This window comes from Monopterus albus, unplaced genomic scaffold, assembly GCF_001952655.1.
Source record: "Monopterus albus unplaced genomic scaffold, M_albus_1.0 scaffold94.1, whole genome shotgun sequence".
NCBI lineage: Eukaryota > Metazoa > Chordata > Actinopteri > Synbranchiformes > Synbranchidae > Monopterus > Monopterus albus.
This window is the reverse complement of record NW_018127974.1, coordinates 1,804,220-1,815,070: the sequence shown is the minus strand read 5'-3', so window position 1 is coordinate 1,815,070 and position 10,851 is coordinate 1,804,220. Positions and strand designations below refer to the sequence as shown.

At 41.5% G+C, this 10,851-nt stretch overlaps 1 protein-coding gene across 2 annotated transcripts; it reads left to right on the top strand.

The window, feature by feature from the left end:
* The first annotated feature begins 428 nt into the window (after positions 1-428).
* erich1 (glutamate rich 1) lies at positions 429-5,507 on the top strand. 2 transcript variants are annotated; one of them, XM_020608559.1, is made up of 6 exons: positions 429-936; positions 1,459-1,584; positions 1,761-1,910; positions 2,400-2,783; positions 3,621-3,815; positions 5,309-5,507. In XM_020608559.1, the coding sequence occupies exons 1-6, from the start codon at positions 918-920 to the stop codon at positions 5,407-5,409; spliced, it is 975 nt and encodes a 324-aa protein (XP_020464215.1). In that variant the 5' UTR covers positions 429-917; the 3' UTR covers positions 5,410-5,507. The 2 variants fall into 2 exon arrangements, with proteins under 2 accessions (XP_020464215.1, XP_020464216.1); XM_020608560.1 differs by lacking the exon at positions 429-936 and adding an exon at positions 1,049-1,142 and having other exon boundaries at positions 5,309-5,506.
* The last annotated feature ends 5,344 nt before the right edge of the window (positions 5,508-10,851 follow it).

Here is a 10,851-nt window from a genome sequence, read left to right as displayed (position 1 = left end):
CAACTAACTAGCCAGCTATGCGCTAGCGCCTACGCTAACAGTGAGCAGAACACCTGCGTTGTCTTTTCTTGGGTTTTATTGAGCAGAATAGAGAATGCAAAATAACTGTGATTTATCTGGCACCGTGTGCTCACAGGAGAAAATGAAATAGCAAACAGTAACAACATTCCCTTTTCCCTCGGGGCATCCCGTGTCCCGCGCCAACAGAATCTAAACAACACGCCCACCTGTCATCCCTCTTATCAGAACATTTTAGTAGAACAAGGTGACAGTTTTAATTTGTCCCACAGTTAATATCACAAAAACAAATGTTAGGGAAAATCTAGCTGTTATTGCTGCCGTCTTTTTCATTCGACGGTCAGTCAGACGGTGTCAAAATTGTACGTATAACTCTAAATATTATATTAAAGTAGGTCGGTTTATAAGCCGATTTGAAAAATAGATTCGAACGATGCACTCAGTGTATTAATTCATAATTTGTAGAACACATATCTTCTCTGACAACAACGTCCATGTTAGATTGCGACTATTTTGAATGGAAATTTGGCGAAAACCCGACTCATGAGATTCACTTGACTGTCAGTTCTACCACACAGTGGTGGTAGTGCTAGTAGTGGCTGGTGGATTGTATGGCAGCTTGAAGAGTCCAAAAATCACTGTACTTAGCAAGCTTAACCTTTAGTTAAAGTTACTTAACCTTTAAGTAGCTCTCTATATATTCTAAGATGCTGAGTTGCACAACGCTATTGTTTCACCTGTATGTGCCATGTAGATAGCTCTCCGCTGAACCGAGCTCAGCTCAAAAGCTAGCATGTTTGCTAGCTTGACTCGGCTAACTTAGCTTAGTAGCATATTAGCTATTTCTGCTTAACCATCTACAACATTAATGTTTACATCGGGCACCTATATATGTGGATATGGCACATCGGAAAGAAGGTGAGCATTTTCACTGTCACTTACAACATTACGAGATTTAATACAAAAACTGGAGTTTTGTTTGTTACTAGCTGGCTAACGTAGCTATCCGGGTAATTCTCGCGTTAATTAGGTTAGTAGTATGTTGTCAACAAATACACGTTTCACTTCCGAATTGTAGCTGCTTTCAGTTTTTCCCTGTTTCTGTTGTAATGCGTGAAAAGCAGGTAGTGGTTGTTGTGCTATAATTAGTACAGATTAATGCCTAAAACATTCACATGAGCCACAAAGCAGCAGTATTTTCAAGCTTCTTGGCCAGTTTTGTTTGGTTTTTAACTTTAGTCACAATTGGGGTTGATAATTTGCTCCACTTTGCATTGAATTGCATTCTTAAATTGATAGATTTTAGCTTTCAGTTTAAGATCAGGTTTTCTTACACTATAAGAAGTTGACAGGTATCTGTTTCCATATGCCATCTGATTAACAGTGTATTTTTTTTTTGTTTATTTGTTTGGTTGTCTTCTTTTCTTATGTCTTCTGCAGTGTTTCTATCAAAAGTACTCCAGAAGCTTTATCCTGCAGCTCTCATAGTTGAGGAGGAACCCAGCCCAGCCCAAGCTGGAAAAACGTACATGAAAGGAAAAGCCTGTCAGGGGGACACTGCTAGTGGTAAGATCAGATTCAGTTCTGCGGTCTAATATATGTGTGTGTTCTTTATCTTTTCCCATTCATTTTCTTTGCTTTTTTTTCAAAATACACATATTAGCATATCAGCACACCATAAATACAGAATTGCTGTAACCCTCCTGCTATTAACATTAGGCTTCATTACCATCCTTTTTTAGCCACTTCTGTTTCAGGAGATGCAGGCCAAACACAGAGTGCAGCCAGTTCCAGCAGGCGGATGTACACGGTCCTGCCTGCTCCTGCAGAGACTCATTCAGAGAAATCTTTCATCCAAATAGAAAGCAGAAATAATGCCAAGGGCCAAGCTGGTAAGTCAACCATAAGCTTACATTTATGGGCTTGGGCTATGTGCCATAAAGCTACAGTAGGAGTGATCTACTGCATGGGTTTTTCCTAGCTGGCTCTCGGATTGTCTCTGCCACTCTAAATAAGGGAAACAGACAGCGATAATCCACATGTTCCTAAGGTGAAGAGAATTTGAATGCAACATGGATGGCATTTGAAAAGGTGAAAAAGACAGAATACCTCATTAGCGGAAACAGCTGGCACAGTGAATGGCTGGAGGGAAACCCACAGTCTTGTAGCCCTCGATGCCACATTATTGGACACTACTGGAATTCAGATGCCCTACTGGTTTTAGCTAGTCTTTTTCAACATTTCTTTAGCTTCTTCCAGATTGCAAGGTGACCACCTAGATCTGTTCCTCTTATACTTGGGCAGAAGTGCTTATCAAGACTGTAATGGTTGAAGTTTTAATGATGTTTTGAAACTAACCAAGACAGTTTTGTTGCCCACAGAGGAGATTGTCCATGACAGCAACGAAGAACTAGACAAAGATAATGAGCAAGAAGAGCAGAAGAGAAAAAGGAGAAGAAGGAAAAGGAAACCAACTCCTCATCAAGACTCTGAGCAAGATGGAGCAGCTGCAGGGAGCGAGTCCAGCAGGAGTCAGTTCAGTCAAGCTCCTGTGGATGAGGGAGGAGGGTGCATTAGCAAGAACAAGAAGAGAAAGCTGAAGAAGAAGAGGCACAAAGAAAAGCTACTCTCCATGGGTCTGGTGCCCCGGGCGGCTGCCCTGGAGTTCATGTACCAAAAAGATGGGGAGGTGGAGGATAATCAGAAGAGAGCTGCAGAGGTGTCAGACTTCCTCAGGACAACACTGGAAATCTATTTGTCAGATTGTAAGTACTGTGCAGAGGCTGTTTTATTGTTGTGCTTTCTGGACTAAATATTCTAGTCACTGCTAAAGCTACTGCTCCAATATCCCTCATTTAGCTCAGATTAAAAAGGCCATGAAAGTGTGATATTTTTTTTATATTCATTAGGGTGTTGGCACACACAAGTCATAGATGAAGTTTACAAACATAATTCTGCATAATGCTGAAAGCCACTGAAAGCTGTTGCAAACAGCTGGTGGCCATTTGCAACAGCTTTGCTTGATTGTCAGTATTTAACATTCATTTATAAGAAAACCAAGCAAACATGACTTATTAATACTAAAGGTGCAATGTGTCAAATATAAAAGTTAATAAATAAATTGTTTAATAGAAAGAATTTCTGCAACACACTAATGATGCAAAATGCAGCCTATGGGAAGCAGTTGCACTCTTCAGTGAGTTTTTAATCAAGGCTTTGAACTTTCTGAGAGAAACAAGTTCATTAATCTGCAGTGTGTGCTGAAGATTAGGCAATGACCAGTGAGCAGAACAAGAGAAAGCTCCTTGGTGCTTTATATATAGTAGCACGGTCTTGTAAATGAGTGAGACTAATACATGGTGAGAAAGCTCAGATATAAATCACCCAGTTTGGTTTTGTAAATTAAAAATTATACTGTAACATTTCCTTTATTGTGGTGACACAGAGTCAAGTATATATAACTGTATATTAGGTGCAATTTATGAATATACATTTCTTTATTTTGTCAGCTCCAGCTGAATTGCACTCTACTAGATACTGAAGTTACAATAATGCAGCCTTTAGTAAACAGATCACCTCTCACGCCCTATGTGGTCCTTCAGCCTCTTTGCATGTAGACAAGCCTTCTCTCCTGTCTGGGACAGTGGATGAACTTCTGCGTCGCATATCCAGTGGTGGTAACCCCACTCTCCTCCTGAAGCAGCTCTGCAGTCTCAAGGCCTTTGTTCAAGAGAAAGAGACAGACAAACTGAAAGAGGCACTAGAGGAGCTGTACTGCAATTCCTTCATGTCTGAAGGTCAGTGATGCATCAGTTGGTCAAAGCATCGAACATTTAACCCGTATTTTCCAGGAAGAGTGTTACAAGGTTAGTTACGGAAGGAGACATGAGAGAGCTTGACTTGTATTTAATGTTGCTTCATGCCTGTTACGTGCATTCATACCCAGCACTGTCCATACTGGCCTCCTCTTGCAAGGATATGCCCCAGGAACCTCACTGAGCTGTCCCTGCAGGTGAATACTTGCCTCTGCTTGCCTCCCATTCTGTGTGCCCTGACACTGATCTTTGTGTACCTGCCCTTACTTGCTTTCAGTAGCATATACCTGTACGTATATGCCCTTGGTTTCCAATACTAGAGTTGTGCATGTTCCAGCTGACACACAGGTCACCTAACATGTTTGAGCTTGTTCCTCTTACCTTAACTCTGTCAAAAGCCAAAACATCTCTTCAGTCCCCAGACACTTTTTGAGTGTGTGTGTGTGTGTGTGTGTGTGTGTGTGTGTGTGTGTGTGTGTGTGTGTGTGTTTGTGCAATTGCTTGGTTGGCTAGCTTGCTGCATAATAGGATCAGCAGGGACTTTGCTGACACGTGTGTGTGTGAATAAGAGTGAGACCAGCCAGGAGATTCAGGCCAGTGCCATCTCACTGGCCACCAAGTGACACTTGTCTCCGTCTGTCCCTGCTGGCGAAGACGACACAGCATAAAAACCAGTTTGCTACAGTATCTCATAAATTTTGCTGTGCCTAACCTCTACATGCACCTGCTCCATAGCTGCCTAAAAGCTTTTCTTAATGCCCCTCAACCTGCCCCATATTATGTGAGCCAGGCTTCCTTTCACTGTTTTTAAATGCAACTCTACACTCAGCACTTTGTATCAAAGCAGAAAAACATGTTCTTGTGAATTAATCTTTATCATTTAAGATGTGTTCTACTTAACTCATCTTTGTTAGGTTAGCATTCTCACTGCATTTGATACATTTTTTAATTGCTGCAATAAGTTTAAACTTGTACTTTTAAACTAGCATCCACCTTGTTAAATCCTTCTGTATTTTAATGTTACCCACATCCACTGCCATGCAGGACCTAATCCATTTGCTTTGAAAGCCTTCAAGCAGGTTTACTCCAGCTCTCCTCACTCCTCAGTCTATTACAGATTTTCTATGAGCATATTTTTCTGCACCCTGAAGTTTCTCTCATGAATGACAGTGGCCTGACTTGCTCCCTTTATACAGCCCATTTTATGTTCTGGCCAGATTTACTCTAGCTCTAACATTTGAGAATACAGTAAGTAAAATATTCTGTCTTGGGAGACAGCTATGTTAGGTTGAATATTTACATGCAGGAGAGCTAGGAAGTATATTGCACACTGGCAGGAGAATTAGATTTATTTTGCAGAAAATCTACCAGCACATAAGTATCATTGGTGAAAACACTGACTGCTCCTCTGGTTCTGTGTTGTCTGCACTCTCAGCCGTAACTGAAATATTGTCCCCTGTCTCTTTGTGTTTTAGAGGAAACCAGTGCAGTCAGTTTGCTGTTCCAGTACTGGATGACAGACATTCTTCCAATGAAGGGAGCAAAGAACACACAACTTTCTTCAACGCACCCATGAGACTGTCAGTCACAGTGAAAATGAGATGCTACTGAAGGATCATTTCTGCCAGGAGCTCCTGAAAATTTCTTATACGCTGCATTTCAAAAATATTGATAATGCTATGTGAAATATTTTTATTATTAAATATTTTCTTTTAATCTGTGCCTTTTGTCTAATTCATTTTTATGCATTATATTGTACAAGAAGATGATAAAGCCAGTTAATCCTGAGCTGGGCGAATCCTTCCATCCACCCCGAGGAAGCTTGAAGTTGTCATCATGTAGTTTAAATGGGCATTTAATTGCTGTTAACACTCGTCCTCCTCATCTAAAGCTGTACTTGACAGAGAAGCAAATGTCAGCTCTGCTGTTATGACATTTAAACCCAGCCAATTAACCTAGTAGCTATTCAGTTATCTACAGTATGCTCTCCACAGATCGATTTTTGACCACATTGCTATTCCATGTGCCTTTTCGAATTTGCTGTTTTGCTTAGCTGCACTCAATGAATTGATAGTATTCAGGGAAGTAATGCTGGTGCAACTAATGATCCCTTGGCAGGTATTTTGGGACTGTGATAAACAGTCCCCCTGTTTTTTTACAACTATTTTTTTTTTCCTTTTTGGCCATTAACTGTTTTCTGATTATAGCAACACAGTATGTTGTTGATGACCATGGAAACTAGTACCCCCCAGAGAGTTAGTTGCTTAACCTTCCACATTAGCAGACCTCTCTACAGCTCAGGTAATCAGCTCAGGCTTTCCCATAGCTCACTGCCAGCAGATGGGGTCAGGATTAGTTTGGCTGGACAGTGCCGTTGTGACTGAGTGAGAGCTCTCTGCCACATACCAGCTTCACAGGAACCGTTGTCATTCCAACTGGGATGCACCAGCAGAGACCAGCAGGTTCTACTGTAACACAACTGTGAGTGTGTCATATTACAGTGGTGAACAATTAACATGAGCTGCCATCTGTGGCCTCTGTTCATATGGATGCGCCCAGTGCTGTGGCTGATTGATGGTCATGAATTCATTCTGCAGACATTAGCCTGTGGAGACAGTCTCCTCTCTTCTCAGAGCACGAACAAGAGGTCTGTTACAAAGCATTCAGCTCAAAGAAGCTGTGCCCACGTACAGCCTAATGGAGATGCTACCCTAGAAAGACAGTGGATGTGATAAATGGCCATGAAATCAGAGTGGCGTTGTGACTTTGCAGCATTATTGCCAGAGTTTAACATTATTCAAGGATGCACGAGTTGGGCGGCAGAATTGGGTGCTGTTACCTGAGATGAGAAGAAGGTCATGGTGGCTGCTCCCGCTGGAGAGGATTCCTCTCCTCTACAGAGATAGACGTTATCCGCACAGCTACCTCATTATAAGACCTCACTCTGAGCTGATGACCCTGAGGCCAGGAAGGATATTAAAAGCTTAAAGAAATCTGCTGACTTGGCAGGAGAAGCCATTATCAACAGCGACAGAAAAACATCCAAATCAGCTCACTTGGCCGATTCAAATAGATTCTAGCTGTCCTAACTTCTATTGACTCGGGGCTTCTGCATAAGGGTGTTAAAGGAAATGCTGAAGTCAGAAATCACTGGCACTCACGCCAATGTACTTTACTTAAATTAGTAATCGGCAAGTTCTCATTCATCATTTTCCATTGCTTAGGTATATGACTCATATTGTTCTGGCATCAGACTCCTGAAAATATTCAGAGAGAATGCAAAATATTGAAGATGACAGAATGCACAGTGTTATCTGTTACCAAACTGTGTAAAAATAATCACACTATTAACTTATATATTCAGAATTAAGAATCTTTTGTTATTTTGTGTAAGAGTGTATTCACAAGTGTTTCAAATGTGTGGAAGATTATGTTAAATTAAGTCATTACATTTTGCTCTGGTATTAATTTCAACTGAATTTTGTAAAATAATACAGCATTTCAATATGATGCCACTTAAAATTTAAGTATAACCCAGTCCTACAGTCCATTCATCCTTCCTTCTGTTTAGACTGATGTCTTTGTCTCTGTTTGCCAGTTCCTATAATCCCCTTACACTTGCTACCTGCAGACTGCCTGTTAAGTAAAGACAGGAAGGACGAGTTATAAGGGCTGACCAGACCACCCTGCATCAGAGAGCTGAACACAGGTTGAAGAGTCCACGCACACACCTGGACAGGCCCTCTGTCAGTGGAATTCTTGTCCTGGGAGTCCAGGGAGACGAGCGTGTGAAGGAGAGCCAAGTGTTGTCTGGTTCTTTGCTCATCCTTGTTCTAACAGGAAGACCACTGTGGAACACCCAGAAAATGTTTTTCAGACTCCCACGACTAACTCTGAGCTACATCAGGTTGCTTCAGGTGAGAGTGAGCAGTTTGACAAATTGTGATGAGATCAATTGTTTTGTCAGTTTGAATATTTATAAAATGAGGTGAGCCTGATTGGGATATTTGAACGCTACTTTATCAATACAATAATCAATCAATACAAATAATCTGACACTAATAATCAATACAATCATATCAATTGTGTTCAAGATTTTGAGTCAAGTAGATACTGTAATTGCCTGAAGAATATTTTTATATGCTTTGATTTTTATTCTCAGGTGCATAGTGACACTAAAGCTGTCTGTATATGTGGGGTACAGTTGAAGGGGTGACGTCTGCAGTGGGTTGCCTTTGCAGTTTATCTGCACCAGGGAATTGTTCTGCTTTAACACCCTTAAAACAAAAAGGCAGAAAACCTTCTTAATGGCTTGGATTTGAAGCCTAGACTGCATGATGTGTGGGATCCTTTGTCTTTACCAGTCCTTAGCTATGGGAGTAGAAGAAAGTGACAGTTGACAATCTGACAATTCTGAGAGCAATACAGTGCCATCATATTATATACATAAATTGATTTCCTTTGAGGAGGAGCAGGTGCCATTCATCAAGAAGCCTTTTTTTACTGGCTACTGTTTCAGTAAAGGTAGGATGTATTTTGTTTTAGCTCACAAAACACAATTACATGTTTGTGGTGTTTACCACAAACAAGAGAGTAGTCTAAGCCTGTGACAATCTATTGTGTTTTAAAGGGAAATGGGTTAGTGCGCCAGAGGATTGGGCTCTTAACTGACTGTGACACAGCTCCATGAAGTTTCTATTATTTACTCCTGTGTGCTTTTTATAGTTGTCAAGGCCCTATGAAGGAAATTGCCCGTGGTTTTTAATCTCTTGGGGATTGGTGGGGGTTTAGGACTGAGCATATTGTGGCATTCTCATTTAAAGCAGGCAGTCTGGGAAAAGGGCTACACGACATGATGTCCTGTCTTTATAACTACAAGTGATCTTCCATGTACTTGGGAAATTAGCAAATCATAACTCTTTGGGCATTGTTTGCAAAAGAGTTGTATTATCTCTGTACTGCTGTCATGTAGCCTGATGAAAAACATTCTTCTGATTGGATTTCACTCTTGTCTTTTGTCCTTCTTCCAGACCCAGGCCTACCATAATGTGTCTGTGGCACCTCCAGCTGAGAAGACCATGCCTGGTATGGCGATGCTGCTGGGAGCCATTGGGATTGCTACGTGTGGCTATAGCTCCAGGCAGCTGGCTCTCCATCACAGGCCCTCCGCTCGTGTGCTGCAGTGGGCTGGCGCGCACACTGCTGCTACCATGGTGGACACGGCAGCCCATAGGACCCCCCTCCTGGATGTGACCTGGCAGGCTGGTGCCTACCAGGAGATCCCACCTCCCTCCTTTGTGGGACAGAAAGCCCCCTTAAATTAATCTGTGATGTTAGGTTGGATTTACTGTAGGTTTGCACATTATCGTAGGTTTAGTTCTAGTTACCACACTTATGCGCATCTAAGATTGTAGCTATGCTGGCCCATTGCACCAATGAGGCCCATGTGCTCTCTGAAGATACGCAAGTCTGCATAGTTGGCTGAACCTGTATGTTGGCAGGAAGTAGGAAGTGCTGTCTTATAGTAATATGAAGTATTGCAAGTAGTGCAGAACATAAAAATAACTTAGGATGTACTGGGTTGATTAGTCACTAATATTAGAGTCAGTGCACTGTGAGGGCACTAAGCAATATGAATGATTGGATGACTGTGTAATGATGCTGGAACTTCCCAAAGACTGCTGCTGAATGTGGCTTGAATTCACTGAGTGGGTCAATGATTTCTTTATCTCATGTACACATACAAGCACTCACATGTACAAGTTCACACTCAGGTGGCACCTACAGAATTACACTGTCTGTGTATAGGCAAAATCAGGGAAGAAGACTGTCAGCAGGTAAACATGGATAAGATAAAAGTTAAACTACTTGAAAAACTGTTTTTGCTAATATCTTATGAGAGAAGAAATGCATTCAACACATTTGTTAGAATCCAAAGAAATACTCAGTCTTAAATTAATGCAAACATCTTTTGTTTGTTTACATATGTAACCCGGGCTTAGCACACTGTGAAATATATGTACAGATACCAGACTAGGTTCCTTTTTCTAGGAGGAGTGGGGGGGAAATATATCACACAACACAGACCTACTTGAACCACAACATATAGCTGGCATTTATTTAAGTGACTGTGTGTGCGATGGAGGTCAAATATTCCAGTACAGGGTGGACCCCATCTCTCTCCCAGTGTCAGCTGGGATTGCCTCCAGCCCCCTGTGACCCTATTCAGGAATAAGCGGTATAGAAAATGGATAGATGGATATGTACAACTAATATTTACAGTAAGATATGTAGGGGAATGTACGATATATAACAGGCTATGGATTTAAATTATAAGTAATGGATAAAGTACATTAAGCTTATAAAACACTAAGGCAGTGGGATGAAATGGAATGAAATCATGCAGAATAAGAAGATAAGTTACATGAGTGAACAGTGGAACATCAATGGATGTAAGTAGTGTAAAGATAAAAATGAATAATTTACTCCACATAAATAAACACTGTGTTCTGAGGAGAGCAGAGCAGGAGGGGAGGAGAAAAACCCAGAGCATCATGCCCCCCCCAGCAGCCTAGGCCTATAGCAGCATAACTAAGGGAAGGCTCAGGGTCACCTGATCCAGCCCTAACTATAAGCTTTATCAAAAAGGAACGTCTTAAGTCTACTCCTAAACGTAGGAGAGGGTGTCCGCCACCCGAACTGAGACTGGGAGTTGGTTCCATAGGAGAGGAGCTTGATAGCTAAAGGCTCTGCCTCGCAATCTACTTCTGTGGATTCTAGGAACCACAAGTAAACCTGCACTCTGAGAGCGAAGTGCTCTGTTAGGATGATAAGGCTCTACAAGGTCTTTAAAATACAATGGAGCCTTGTCACTAAGGGCTTTGTATTAAAGGCTCTATTCCATTATAAAGCCTCGTCCGGTTCTTTCAAACCAGGAACTCCGAGGGACGACTCAGACCACTTGAGTATATAAAAAATATAACCGTGCTGGTTTATTCAAAGAGTCACAGGCAAGAAT